Genomic DNA, 10,272 nt, shown 5'->3' on the forward strand with positions numbered 1-10,272 from the left:
TTCACTAGGTTATAGAAGAAAGAAACATTTTTTAGACATTTTTTTTAGACCGGATTAACAATTATTTTATGAGTTGCAACCGCTCTCCCCTCCCCGCTTGACTCATTCTCCAGTATTCTCTATTAGTATTCATTAGTGCAGCGTTTTAAAATTAGCATATGAGGACATTTATTCATACAAAAATAATATTTTAACAGACAATAACCAATCCTTGCCGTTTCAGTGAAATTTAACCAACACGTTCCTTCGAAACATGCCTGATAATGACCCGCAGAAGGAGCACTGCAAAAACAAAGTGTATTTCTTTGCGACGGGATTTTTGAAACAACTTGTTACGAGTCTTTCCATCATTGCCTCCAGCGACATTCTAGCGGGGACCGTTCTTCCCACCACACTGGCAATTGTCGCACATGTTGGGCCATTCTTCGTGGTGACTTCTCTTCTTTCGAAAGTTATTTACCGCCTGCCCGTGCTGGCGAGAGTTATCCTCGCCTCCGTTATATCGACCCTCGGAGTAACTATTTACGCTTTTGAGCGGCTTGACGTGGCGCCGAGACTCGCAGGGACTGGTTTGGCTGGTGTCGGCGTTGGAATAGCAGAGTTGTGTTCACTGTTTTGGTTTGAGAATGCTAAAAAGGATGGGAGCAAGTTTGATGCTTCGTATGAATTGGGCGGAAGGATTTCATCTTTACTCGGAGCAATTTATTTTACAGGTATCATTATATTATTTCAGGCAACGCAAGTGACTGACTGATTAACATTTGAATGCATCATTGAACACCAAGTGCGGGGGAAACGAGGAAAAAGTTCGAAAGGAGCGGAGGGAAAATTAGACTAGGCCTGTTTCAAACGTCGTGCTACTGCCGTGCCGAACTTAATCTATTGAACCCCGCAGTGGCACGGCAGTGCTTTCAAACGTCGAATTTAATTCAGTTGTGCCAAATTCTAAAATATAGAAATGCGTATGTTCAATGAATCATTGAACACCAAGTGGAAACGAGGAAAAAGTCAAAAAGAGCGGGGAAAATTAGACTAGGTCTGTTCCAAACGTCGTGCTACCAGTGCCGTGCCGAACTTAAATCAATTTGAGCCGGCAGTGGCACTGCAGTGGTTTCAAATGTTATAAAATATAGAAATGCGTAAAACGAGCAAATTAACCCAAATACATTAAAATGATTTATGAATTTAGTTCGGCACGGCAATAGCACTCCGTTTGAAACCAAGTCGCGATAAAGTGCCGTGCTAAAAAGTCGTGCAGAACTTAATTCACCCTGCCAAACTAAATGATTTCAAACGTCGTGCTACCGCCATGCTACAGTCGCGCCAAAAGTTCTAAAATATAGAAATGCGTAGAACGAGCAAATTAACCCAAAATACATTAAAATAATTTACGAGTTTTGTTCGGCACGGCTATAGCACGCCGTTTGAAACCAACTGTCGCGCTACTGCCCTGCAGCACGAATAGGCCTGTCGCGCTACTGCCGTGCTAAATAGTCGTGCCGAACTTTATTCATCCTGTGGAACTAAATCGGTTTCAAATGTCGTGCTACTGCCGTGCTTAAGTCGAATTAAATTCTTGAATTTAGTTCGGCACGGCAGTAGCGCGACGTTTGGAACAGGCCTAAGAAAAGTACTTTTCCTCCCTAATTTTTTTTCGTCGAAATTTTTCCACCCGTTTCGACTTTTTCCTCTTCCCCACTATCTGCCCTTGGGTCACGGCCGAGGATGATTTTAAAGGCAAGCAAACTTAGTTAAATGAATGTAAATATATGATACATATATTTTGAACTGCAGATGAAAGATCAAATAGAAGAGAGATCCTTGCAGTTAGCACGCAACTTAAGCAGTTGCGAAAAGAAAGCCTGGAAATTTTTTCCAGGCTTTCTTTTCGGAAGTGCTAACCTTTTGCGTGCTAACTGCGGGGATCTTTTCCTATTTAAACTCAGCTAATAACAACGTAAGTTCGTGTTTATTACATTTCTTCGCGATTATTCCATGATTCGTTCAACTTGTACAATGTGGCCGAACTATCCAGGAACAGAATTAATAGGAGCGCCGTTCAAGTTAAGACAGAGAATGAAAAATTCGGTCGTGTGTTCACGTTCTTCCCAAAACCTTGGATTTGTCATTTCACGTTGTTGTTTTGCTGATGGCGGCAGAGATATGTACCAAAATTTATATCTCAACTTCAGGGTCATTATTTTTCTCGTTATATGAAGTTTTCGTTAAATTCGATTCTCGACGTCGCCGTTGTATAGCTGCAAAAAGGCACCTTTTAGTCGTTATCGTTTTATTGATAAAATTTACATTTAAATTGAATTTAAAGGTGCATCTTGTAACAAGTATTGAATACTATTTAACAAAACATTAATCTCGACGGCCAACTTACAAGTAAATGGAATCAGTTAAGAGAGAAAAGTGTTCGTCTCTTGGTATTTAATGCTTATAAAAGTTCTCAGTGTTTGATCTACAAAAACAACAACACTTTATTACCTTGCTTACTAAAATATTATTCCCCGCATTCAAAATGCTCATTAAAAAAACCCCCTGAATGGTCAAAATGAGAAGCGTTGTTAACGGCTTCGCAAGCAAGAAATGCGTGACTTTCTTTTGGATTATAAAACTTGTTATTAAAAACTAGATATTTGCAGTGCTAGATTTGTAAGAGCTGATCTAACATTTTGTTTTATTTGCAGGCCTAACATCTTTAGCGTGCATTTCTTCTCAAACAGTACTTCTGACATGCGCACCTCTTTCTCTTCTAAATATTCCACTGTATTTTGTTTTGGACAAAGAAAGCCTGGGCACTAGCTCTCAAGCCGCCTCCTATAAGAGCGTGGGGTACCAACCAATCGGATTAGACGCAGATAATGACGAGGGCGAAATGTCCTGGAGGGAGCAACTGTCGACGACTTGGAAATACGCTCCTGCCATTTTGTCGTTATTCGTGGGTTTTTTCGGGCGTTATGTGGCAGCCAATGCAGAAGCCACGACGTTGGTCTTTCCGGAGTCACATGTAAATCCGCGAGATCACTTCGTGTTTTTCACCTTGTCAGGAATGTTTGGTGAAATGCATGGGAAATGTCTCAAAGAGTTGATGGCCTCCTGTACTAATATACGCTCGTGCGTGTTCAACAGAACTTGGGATGTTGCAATTTTACTACTATTGGCTTCCTTTGTACCTTTGTTTGCGTCTTGGTACCGATTTCTACCCGTGATTTTTATCGTCCTTATTCTAATGTTTATTTGCGGTTTTTTGAGCGGTGCAGTCTTTACAAGCGCTGTTTTCAAGGTGCACAAAGCAAATACTTCAACCACAAAGAGTTTTGTGCAATATCTCTTTAACACTGCATACAGCGGTGGAATTGTAGCGGGGGCATTTCTTGGTTTGTACGTCGAGCCGATACTTGTAAAACATTGCATTGAATTGGGAAGGCAGAGTGAGTACTGTTTGGCCAGGTCTGCAAAAACCACGATCTCACATTCCTGCCTTTTATGACATGCCTGCACTGCAGGCTAAAACCGGCTCGGCTATGATATTATAGGTTTTATTAAAAACTGGATCATTGTATAATGCAATGCCAGGGTTTTGATTGGCTTAGCGGCCGTGGTATATGAGCCATTATACCATGCCCGAGAAGTAGCGACCATAAATTGTTTTGTCTTTTCTGGTTGCTCTTGAAAAGGAAATCAGCAAGGCCTACCAATATTACTTGATTGTTTTCAATAAAACAATTATTCCACTCGCGCTTGTTGGATATGAGATGATTATAGCCAACTCGGTGCAACGCGCCTCGATGGCTATCTATCATTTCATATCCAACGCACGCGCGCTCGTGGAATAATTGTTAAATGTATGTAAGCGCGTGGTAGTTTCGACACTCAATTGAAACTTCTCAATTACAATGCTAACATTATAATCGAAATAAAAATGGTAATAATTATTGATAGCATCACAAGATAACGGAATGAAATAATGAGAACCGTAGAGAGGCGTTGAAAGGAATGAAATAGAGTAGGGCATAACAAAGAATAGTGTTATTTGCTAAAATGTGTACACAACACAACCCTAACATGAAGTGCAACACATGCAAAAACAACGGGATCGAATAGAAAAGAATAATAGTGGGAGAAAATAAAATGTACATAACAACGTTTCTATGACTCTACCTTGTCCTACATTTTTTAATTAATTAATCCTTTGTCATTTTCCACTTACTTTTATTTTTTTGGTACGTTAGATAGTCGAAAGGGAAAAGTGAGAATACCAAGCTTGCAATTGTTTCGCTCAGTTCTGCCCATGTTTGCTCGTGTGTCATATCAAGAATAATACATCACCCTCATTTATTTATCAGGCTTAAAATATACCATCACATTTTTCTTTCATAGCGCATATGCCACGCATCGACATTGAAATCTTAGCAGTATGCAGGATATTTTTTCACATGAGCTAGCTCTCACGAGTAGTCTCCTGTAGGCTCAGTGTCGGAGCATCCGAACTTCAGCCAGTAGTAATCGGAAGGTAAGAAGCTAAGCTCGACTCCTGATGGGAGCACTCAGATTTCCTTCGAGTATACCTGTGTCACTGACTGAATAATACATCACTCTCAGGAAAAGAACTCTACTTAAAAAGATATAAAAACTGCCAAACGGAGACGATATGTTTGGGGAGCGTTCCTGCCTCTTTTTTTTTTTTCTTTTTCGTTTCAAAACTGACAATTCATGGATCAATACGTTTACTTCACTCTTTCGTTTCGGCCCAGTTCCAGACCACCATGAACAACAACAGCAACCTCCTGCAAACCTATTTTAATTTTTGTTTTATTTTAATCACAAAAGTCAATTTATAATAAATTGATAATAGTCTGTCTGACATAAATCAATAGCTCATAGAGAGAAGTACTCCACTTTGGCCATTTGCATTTGCATTTTGTACCGACCTCCCACGTTCGAATTATCTGCATACCTCCTTCAGGAAATAATCCTTTAATACTTAGCGCAAACACTGATTTCAAATAAAAACTCATCCTTGGTAAGAAGAAATAATGCGAAAGCTAAAAGCATGCGACTTAATGAATAAGGAAAGCTTATGGCTTTCAAGTCATCTCAACTAATTACAATACGTATCTAATCACCACAAATGTTTGCATACGAACACTGTTTAGCAAGAAGAAGAGTCAAGTTTTCCTGCGAGTGCCTCAGGTGTTCAAGCAAGGTTTGGCATTCTGTGTCCAATTTCAAATGAAGCTGGATCTCACGCTCGAAAAACGAAATCAGAGATGAAATAAAATGTTAAGTTTGGCTTACATATTTCACCATTATCCCTACGGCTGTAAAGCCTGGAATATTTCAGACCATAGGTACATCTGTCCTCTCCATGATAAAATGTCGACTAGAATTTACCGCCCAGTCATGTATGCGCCTGCTACTGAAGTTGATTCAGTTTGGGGCGACATGCACCGTTTGCAACGTCTTACATGGTTGGTTGATAGAACAAAAGAACGAACAACAGAACAATGTTCCCAGCCCTAAAAAACAATGCAGCTGCAGGTTATCAGGGGCCAGTGAAAATAGAGCTTTTGAAATGCGCAGGCCGGTCTACTGTCAAGTTTTCCTTCGCAGGCGTGCCTGAGATTGTTTCCTCCAGGCTGAGGACAAATTCATTTTTGAGACACTTTTACAACTGCACACCGACGGAGTCGAATAGTTCAAAATAACCCCCCCCCCCCCCCCTCCTCAGCTTTAGCGGCGCGAGAAAACATTGCGATGCGCCCAGATCATAAAGGCGAGGAAAAATATTGCGAGCGGCTTTCCACTATCTAAATGCCTACAACATGCTGGTTATTTATTTATTTATTTATTTATTTATTTATTTTTATTATTTTCCGTTACATACTTCGCACAATATGTTTGAATGTTTTCACTAAGTCAACCATGATTATATCAAGCTCTGATGAGTTTTTGTAAAGGTCCCCGTAATTACTTACTACACTGAGTAAAGTTGTGTGCGTCAAGATAACAATAAAATACAGTCAAACACTTATTATTATAGGCTAAATTCTTCCACTGAACATCCAAAATGAGGAAAATAAAGGAGATCTGCTGCAACAAATGTGTTGTAAAGTTTAACCCTTTGCAGTTAACTTTTCCTTAAAAATATTGGATTAAGGAGGCTCATTATTTTTAGGTTTTAGCGCAAACACTTGTTTCCTCTCTCAATTTGCGGAGTTTTCCTCTGGCTACTAAAACTGACCTAAACTGTGGACATTTCTTGCCTTAAAATGTAATCACGAAGTGCTAATTCTCTCCGGTAATTAACTCTGTACCATTTAAGATTTCCCTTCGTGCATGGGGAGGGTGTAGCCCTCATCAGTCGCCCCCTGTATATTCTGAAAAAGGAGTGCACTGAAAATCTATGTTGTATCTTTCCCGGTAACGAAAAATTTCCAAATGGCCAAAGTAAAAGAATCGAATTTTTATCAATGTTTTAAAAGAAAAAAAAATGCCAGTTAATTTTTAGAGATATTCTGATTTGGAACATCCGGAACATCCGGAATATCTCCCAAAAACGCTCTCTAAGTCATTCTCCTTTTGAGCCCGCTATATTCAGAGGGTAATAACGTTTGGGATTTATTCGGTAGCCTGAACAAAATTTATCGTTGTTTTCGGGTCGCCAATTTTTGGAAGTTTAGAGTTTTTTGGCCGTCTTTATACTAGAGGACGCATTATCCTTCTGGACGAACTTGGCAAAACCTTCGTTGTTCGTCTGGCTATGCGTCTCTAGTCAGTAAAAACGGGCACAAGACGCATCTTCCGTCTGAAGCACAACGGAAGATAGTCCGTCCAGACGGAAAATGCGTCTTGTGCCCGTCTTTATACTAGAGACGCATAACCAGACGAACAACAAATGTCTGCCGGCTAAGTTCGTCCATACGAGCAACAAGCTAAGCTCGAACGCGTTGAGTTCTTTTCACTCAAAGAGCTTCTTTCGTTGTGCGCCGTTCAATACGCACAACGGAAGATAGTTCGTCCAGACGGAAAATGCGTCTTGTGCCCGTCTTTACAGTAGAGATGCATAACCAGACGAACAACAAATGTTTGCCCAAGTTCGTCCAGACGGCTGGATAATGCGTCCTCTAGTATAAACGGCCATTACCGGCGGAGTTACTTCATGAGTGACGAGCAGGCTAGTTGACTGGTGTTTGTTACCAAACCAAGACATTCCCAAGATCACGACGAATTTTCTTATCAGTTATCAGAAAGCACGCGCTGCATGACGCTCATTTTAGTAAGGAGTTAATTTGATTAAATATAAGTTATAGGAATATGTTAAATAAAGTACGTTTTGATGTTCAGTGGGATAAATGTCCACAACAAAGACATTTCTCTCATCGGACTAAACTTACAAGGCTGTTCTTAGAGGTTGATTTCTAATCTCACGTATTTTGAGAACATAAGGTTACCATTCAATGATACAGCATCCCCCACACAGATTCTGCAGTTTTTTTGTACCTCTTATGGTGACAGATTCACAGTAGGACACCACTAACCTTTCCAACTTTTCGCCGATGAGGCGTTTTCCAGTTTGGTGATTCTTCAATTAGCTACCAATGATACTGACAAACAGATACAAAGTAACGCAGAAAGAGTTTAAGCAATCGCAACATGGATACACTAATTTGCCAAAATTTGTCAAATTCATAGGTAGATAACCTGCATGCTACTGCCCTCCCAGTCTGTTATAACACGATTAGTCCTGTTATCTACCGCTCATGGGGTCGACAACGATTACACACAGGGAGTGGTTGGCTAAGCTCGAACTCGTTGATTTCCAGTTCTTTTCGCTCAAAGGGCTTCAAGGAGCCCTTTGATAACTGTTTCTTCGTTAATGCAGTTGGTTCATTGAATGTTGCATTTAATACAATCCCAAAAAATGCCCAGGCACATCGAAGATATGAGGAAGAAACATCACCCATTTTGCAATCAGAAATTAAAGTACGTTATACTGCTTTATCAGAAATAACATTCAAAACAACAAAGGCTCGAATCATTGTTGTCAGTCAATTTGGCTGGTACCTCACGGTATATAAAGACGTTCTGTTTGGTTGTCTTTTGAATCTACTTGCCGCCACACGATAAGGTTTATGATCCAGAAATCAAATGACTGCTACACTCCCCTAGGTGTTAGTCGTTTCACCAAGTTTACGCCAGTTGACAATTCAACATCGACGATTAATCTTCAGTCTATGCATGGACGAAATTCTACAGTGAGAACGATCAAAGTAAACTACTAAGCAGCACTTTTTGTATGCACTTTGATTCTTTCTTTGGGTTCGTTGATGAAATCCTCTCTCCGCAAAGCTGCCTTTACTTGAACTAGGCATTCTTATGTTGCATGTTCTTTTTTCAGTCTATCAGATAATACAAAATAAAATGAGACATTTTTCAGTTGTCAGTGATACAAGAGGAAATATTGAGAGTGAAAAGGTTAAAGCAACGACTTTCGATCAAAGCCGGCAGTAAAAAAATGTTAGGCTATTTTTGATATGTTTACATAATATGACAAAACAAGACTTGCCGATGAATCAGTGTCAGTGACTGAATCGAGCAGAAACCGCGTTGATTTATGATTTAACATATCAGCGATATTTGTGAGCGGTTACTCCTTAATCAAAGCTAAAAAAACAGAAGGTTATGATCATAAGAATTTTAGAAAGAGAAATCCGAGAATTTTGAAAGAATCATTAATTAAAGTGGCGTGATAATTTCTTCACTGATTCTTCCTTTGTTCGTCTGAAAAAAGTTTCTCTTTTCTAAACTGAAGTTCCAAGTTGTGCGGTTTTATTATTTTTCTGTATGGGATCGTGTCAACAAGATAAGCCAATAACTTAGATATTTCATCAAGCCTTGTGCTGGTGGTGAATATCTACATCTATAGGACCTATATATAGGTGTCATTGATCGACACTGGCTGGCTGCTATCGGTTCAGATCAGAACATTCAGTCTAGGCTTGATGAGTTGAGTGAACGCAAAAACTGAAGCGTACGCAAAAATATTTCTAAATTTTGCATTCACATTTGGCACCTCTTTCTCAGCTTCACTTTTTTTTGTAGAAAGGCCGGGGTTCTGCGGTTTCCTTCCCTTTTCAATTAACCAACCGCGGAGTTCTTGAAGTGTTTGAACCGAGGATCCCCTCGGTCCAAAACTGACAGTCCTTACACTGAAAGACCGGCGTGGGTAACCGCATTCATTCAGAGCCAAGATCGTCCAAAGATCGACTGTACTTTCTATCAACGGATTTTTAACTTTTAAAGCAAAAAGAAAATGATGCTACAGAACACACGGGCAAGTTCTTCGCTGGTAGCCGCAGTTTAGAGCACAGTTTAATATAGCAATGAAAGGTGTTAACCGCAAAAGTAATCCTAACCGAGTTTTGTCTTTCATCACGCCCGATTTTTATTCACTGAAGAACAAATTTGGTACAGTAACAAATTAAACACAAAATCTTTAGCTTTTGCCAAGAAATTGTGATTTTTATCCGATTGTATTGACATGTTCCTTGACCGCCATAGCGGATACTAGATCGTTCCGGCAGTCGATTGATTCCCCTACTATAAAATGTAACATTCAAATCTGTTTTTCAGGTACTCATCCTTCATATTTTCAACTTTTCCTGAATTCGAAGTTTTGGCCATGAAAATTTTATGACTTTTAACCATTCGGAATTAAATGAATTGCTAAAGAAACCACCTTTTCGGGAACAAGCTCCAGAGAGAGACTCCAGCAAATTTAGTGAGATTCTATCTTCTTTGAGCCAAGGCTACAACAAACTGTGCCAGCCGCTTCTCAGTTCAATGCGATTCCGACGTGTTCAGATAAAATATTTTTCGCTTGGAAGTCAAACGGATTTACTTTTAGAGTGAATCAACTAACATTCGAGGAACTAAACATCGATAAGAGAATAATAATGCAATGCCAGTTTTGAACTCGTCATGTCTGAAGTGGTTTCTATGAATGAATTTCAAGTGTGAAACTGAAGGTTAATAGAGGATAAATCCACGAAAAAAAATAATAAACACACACACACAAAAAAACGAGTCATGGCTATGTTCTGGAAGTGAGATATAAAGCGTGTTGCTTCTATGAAACACGATCAAAATTTAACTTACGATTCAGCCCTCGTTCATGCACCACTCTATTTCATTCTGTTACTATTCCACTGACAGTCGCTGTCTATTGAAATAAATGGAACTGAAAAGGCAACAAGTAGA

At 39.6% G+C, this 10,272-nt stretch overlaps 1 protein-coding gene across 2 annotated transcripts in view; it reads left to right on the top strand.

Moving 5' to 3' along the window:
- Window positions 1-4,155, top strand: part of LOC146484871 (uncharacterized) — a 4,302-nt gene extending 147 nt beyond the window's left edge. The window contains exons 2-3 of one of the 2 annotated variants that reach the window (XM_085104341.1): window positions 224-713; window positions 2,697-4,155. In XM_085104341.1, the coding sequence (XP_084960467.1) occupies window positions 254-713; window positions 2,697-3,499 (1,263 nt within the window). In that variant the 5' untranslated portion in view covers window positions 224-253 and the 3' untranslated portion in view covers window positions 3,500-4,155. Of the gene's footprint in view, window positions 1-172; window positions 714-2,696 lie in introns of those variants that run through there. The other variant, XM_085104340.1, reaches the window with a different exon arrangement.
- The last annotated feature ends 6,117 nt before the right edge of the window (window positions 4,156-10,272 follow it).

Source organism: Pavona decussata, unplaced genomic scaffold (genome assembly GCF_977016875.1).
Source record: "Pavona decussata unplaced genomic scaffold, jaPavDecu1.1 SCAFFOLD_29, whole genome shotgun sequence".
In the NCBI taxonomy this organism is placed as follows: Eukaryota; Metazoa; Cnidaria; class Anthozoa; order Scleractinia; family Agariciidae; genus Pavona; species Pavona decussata.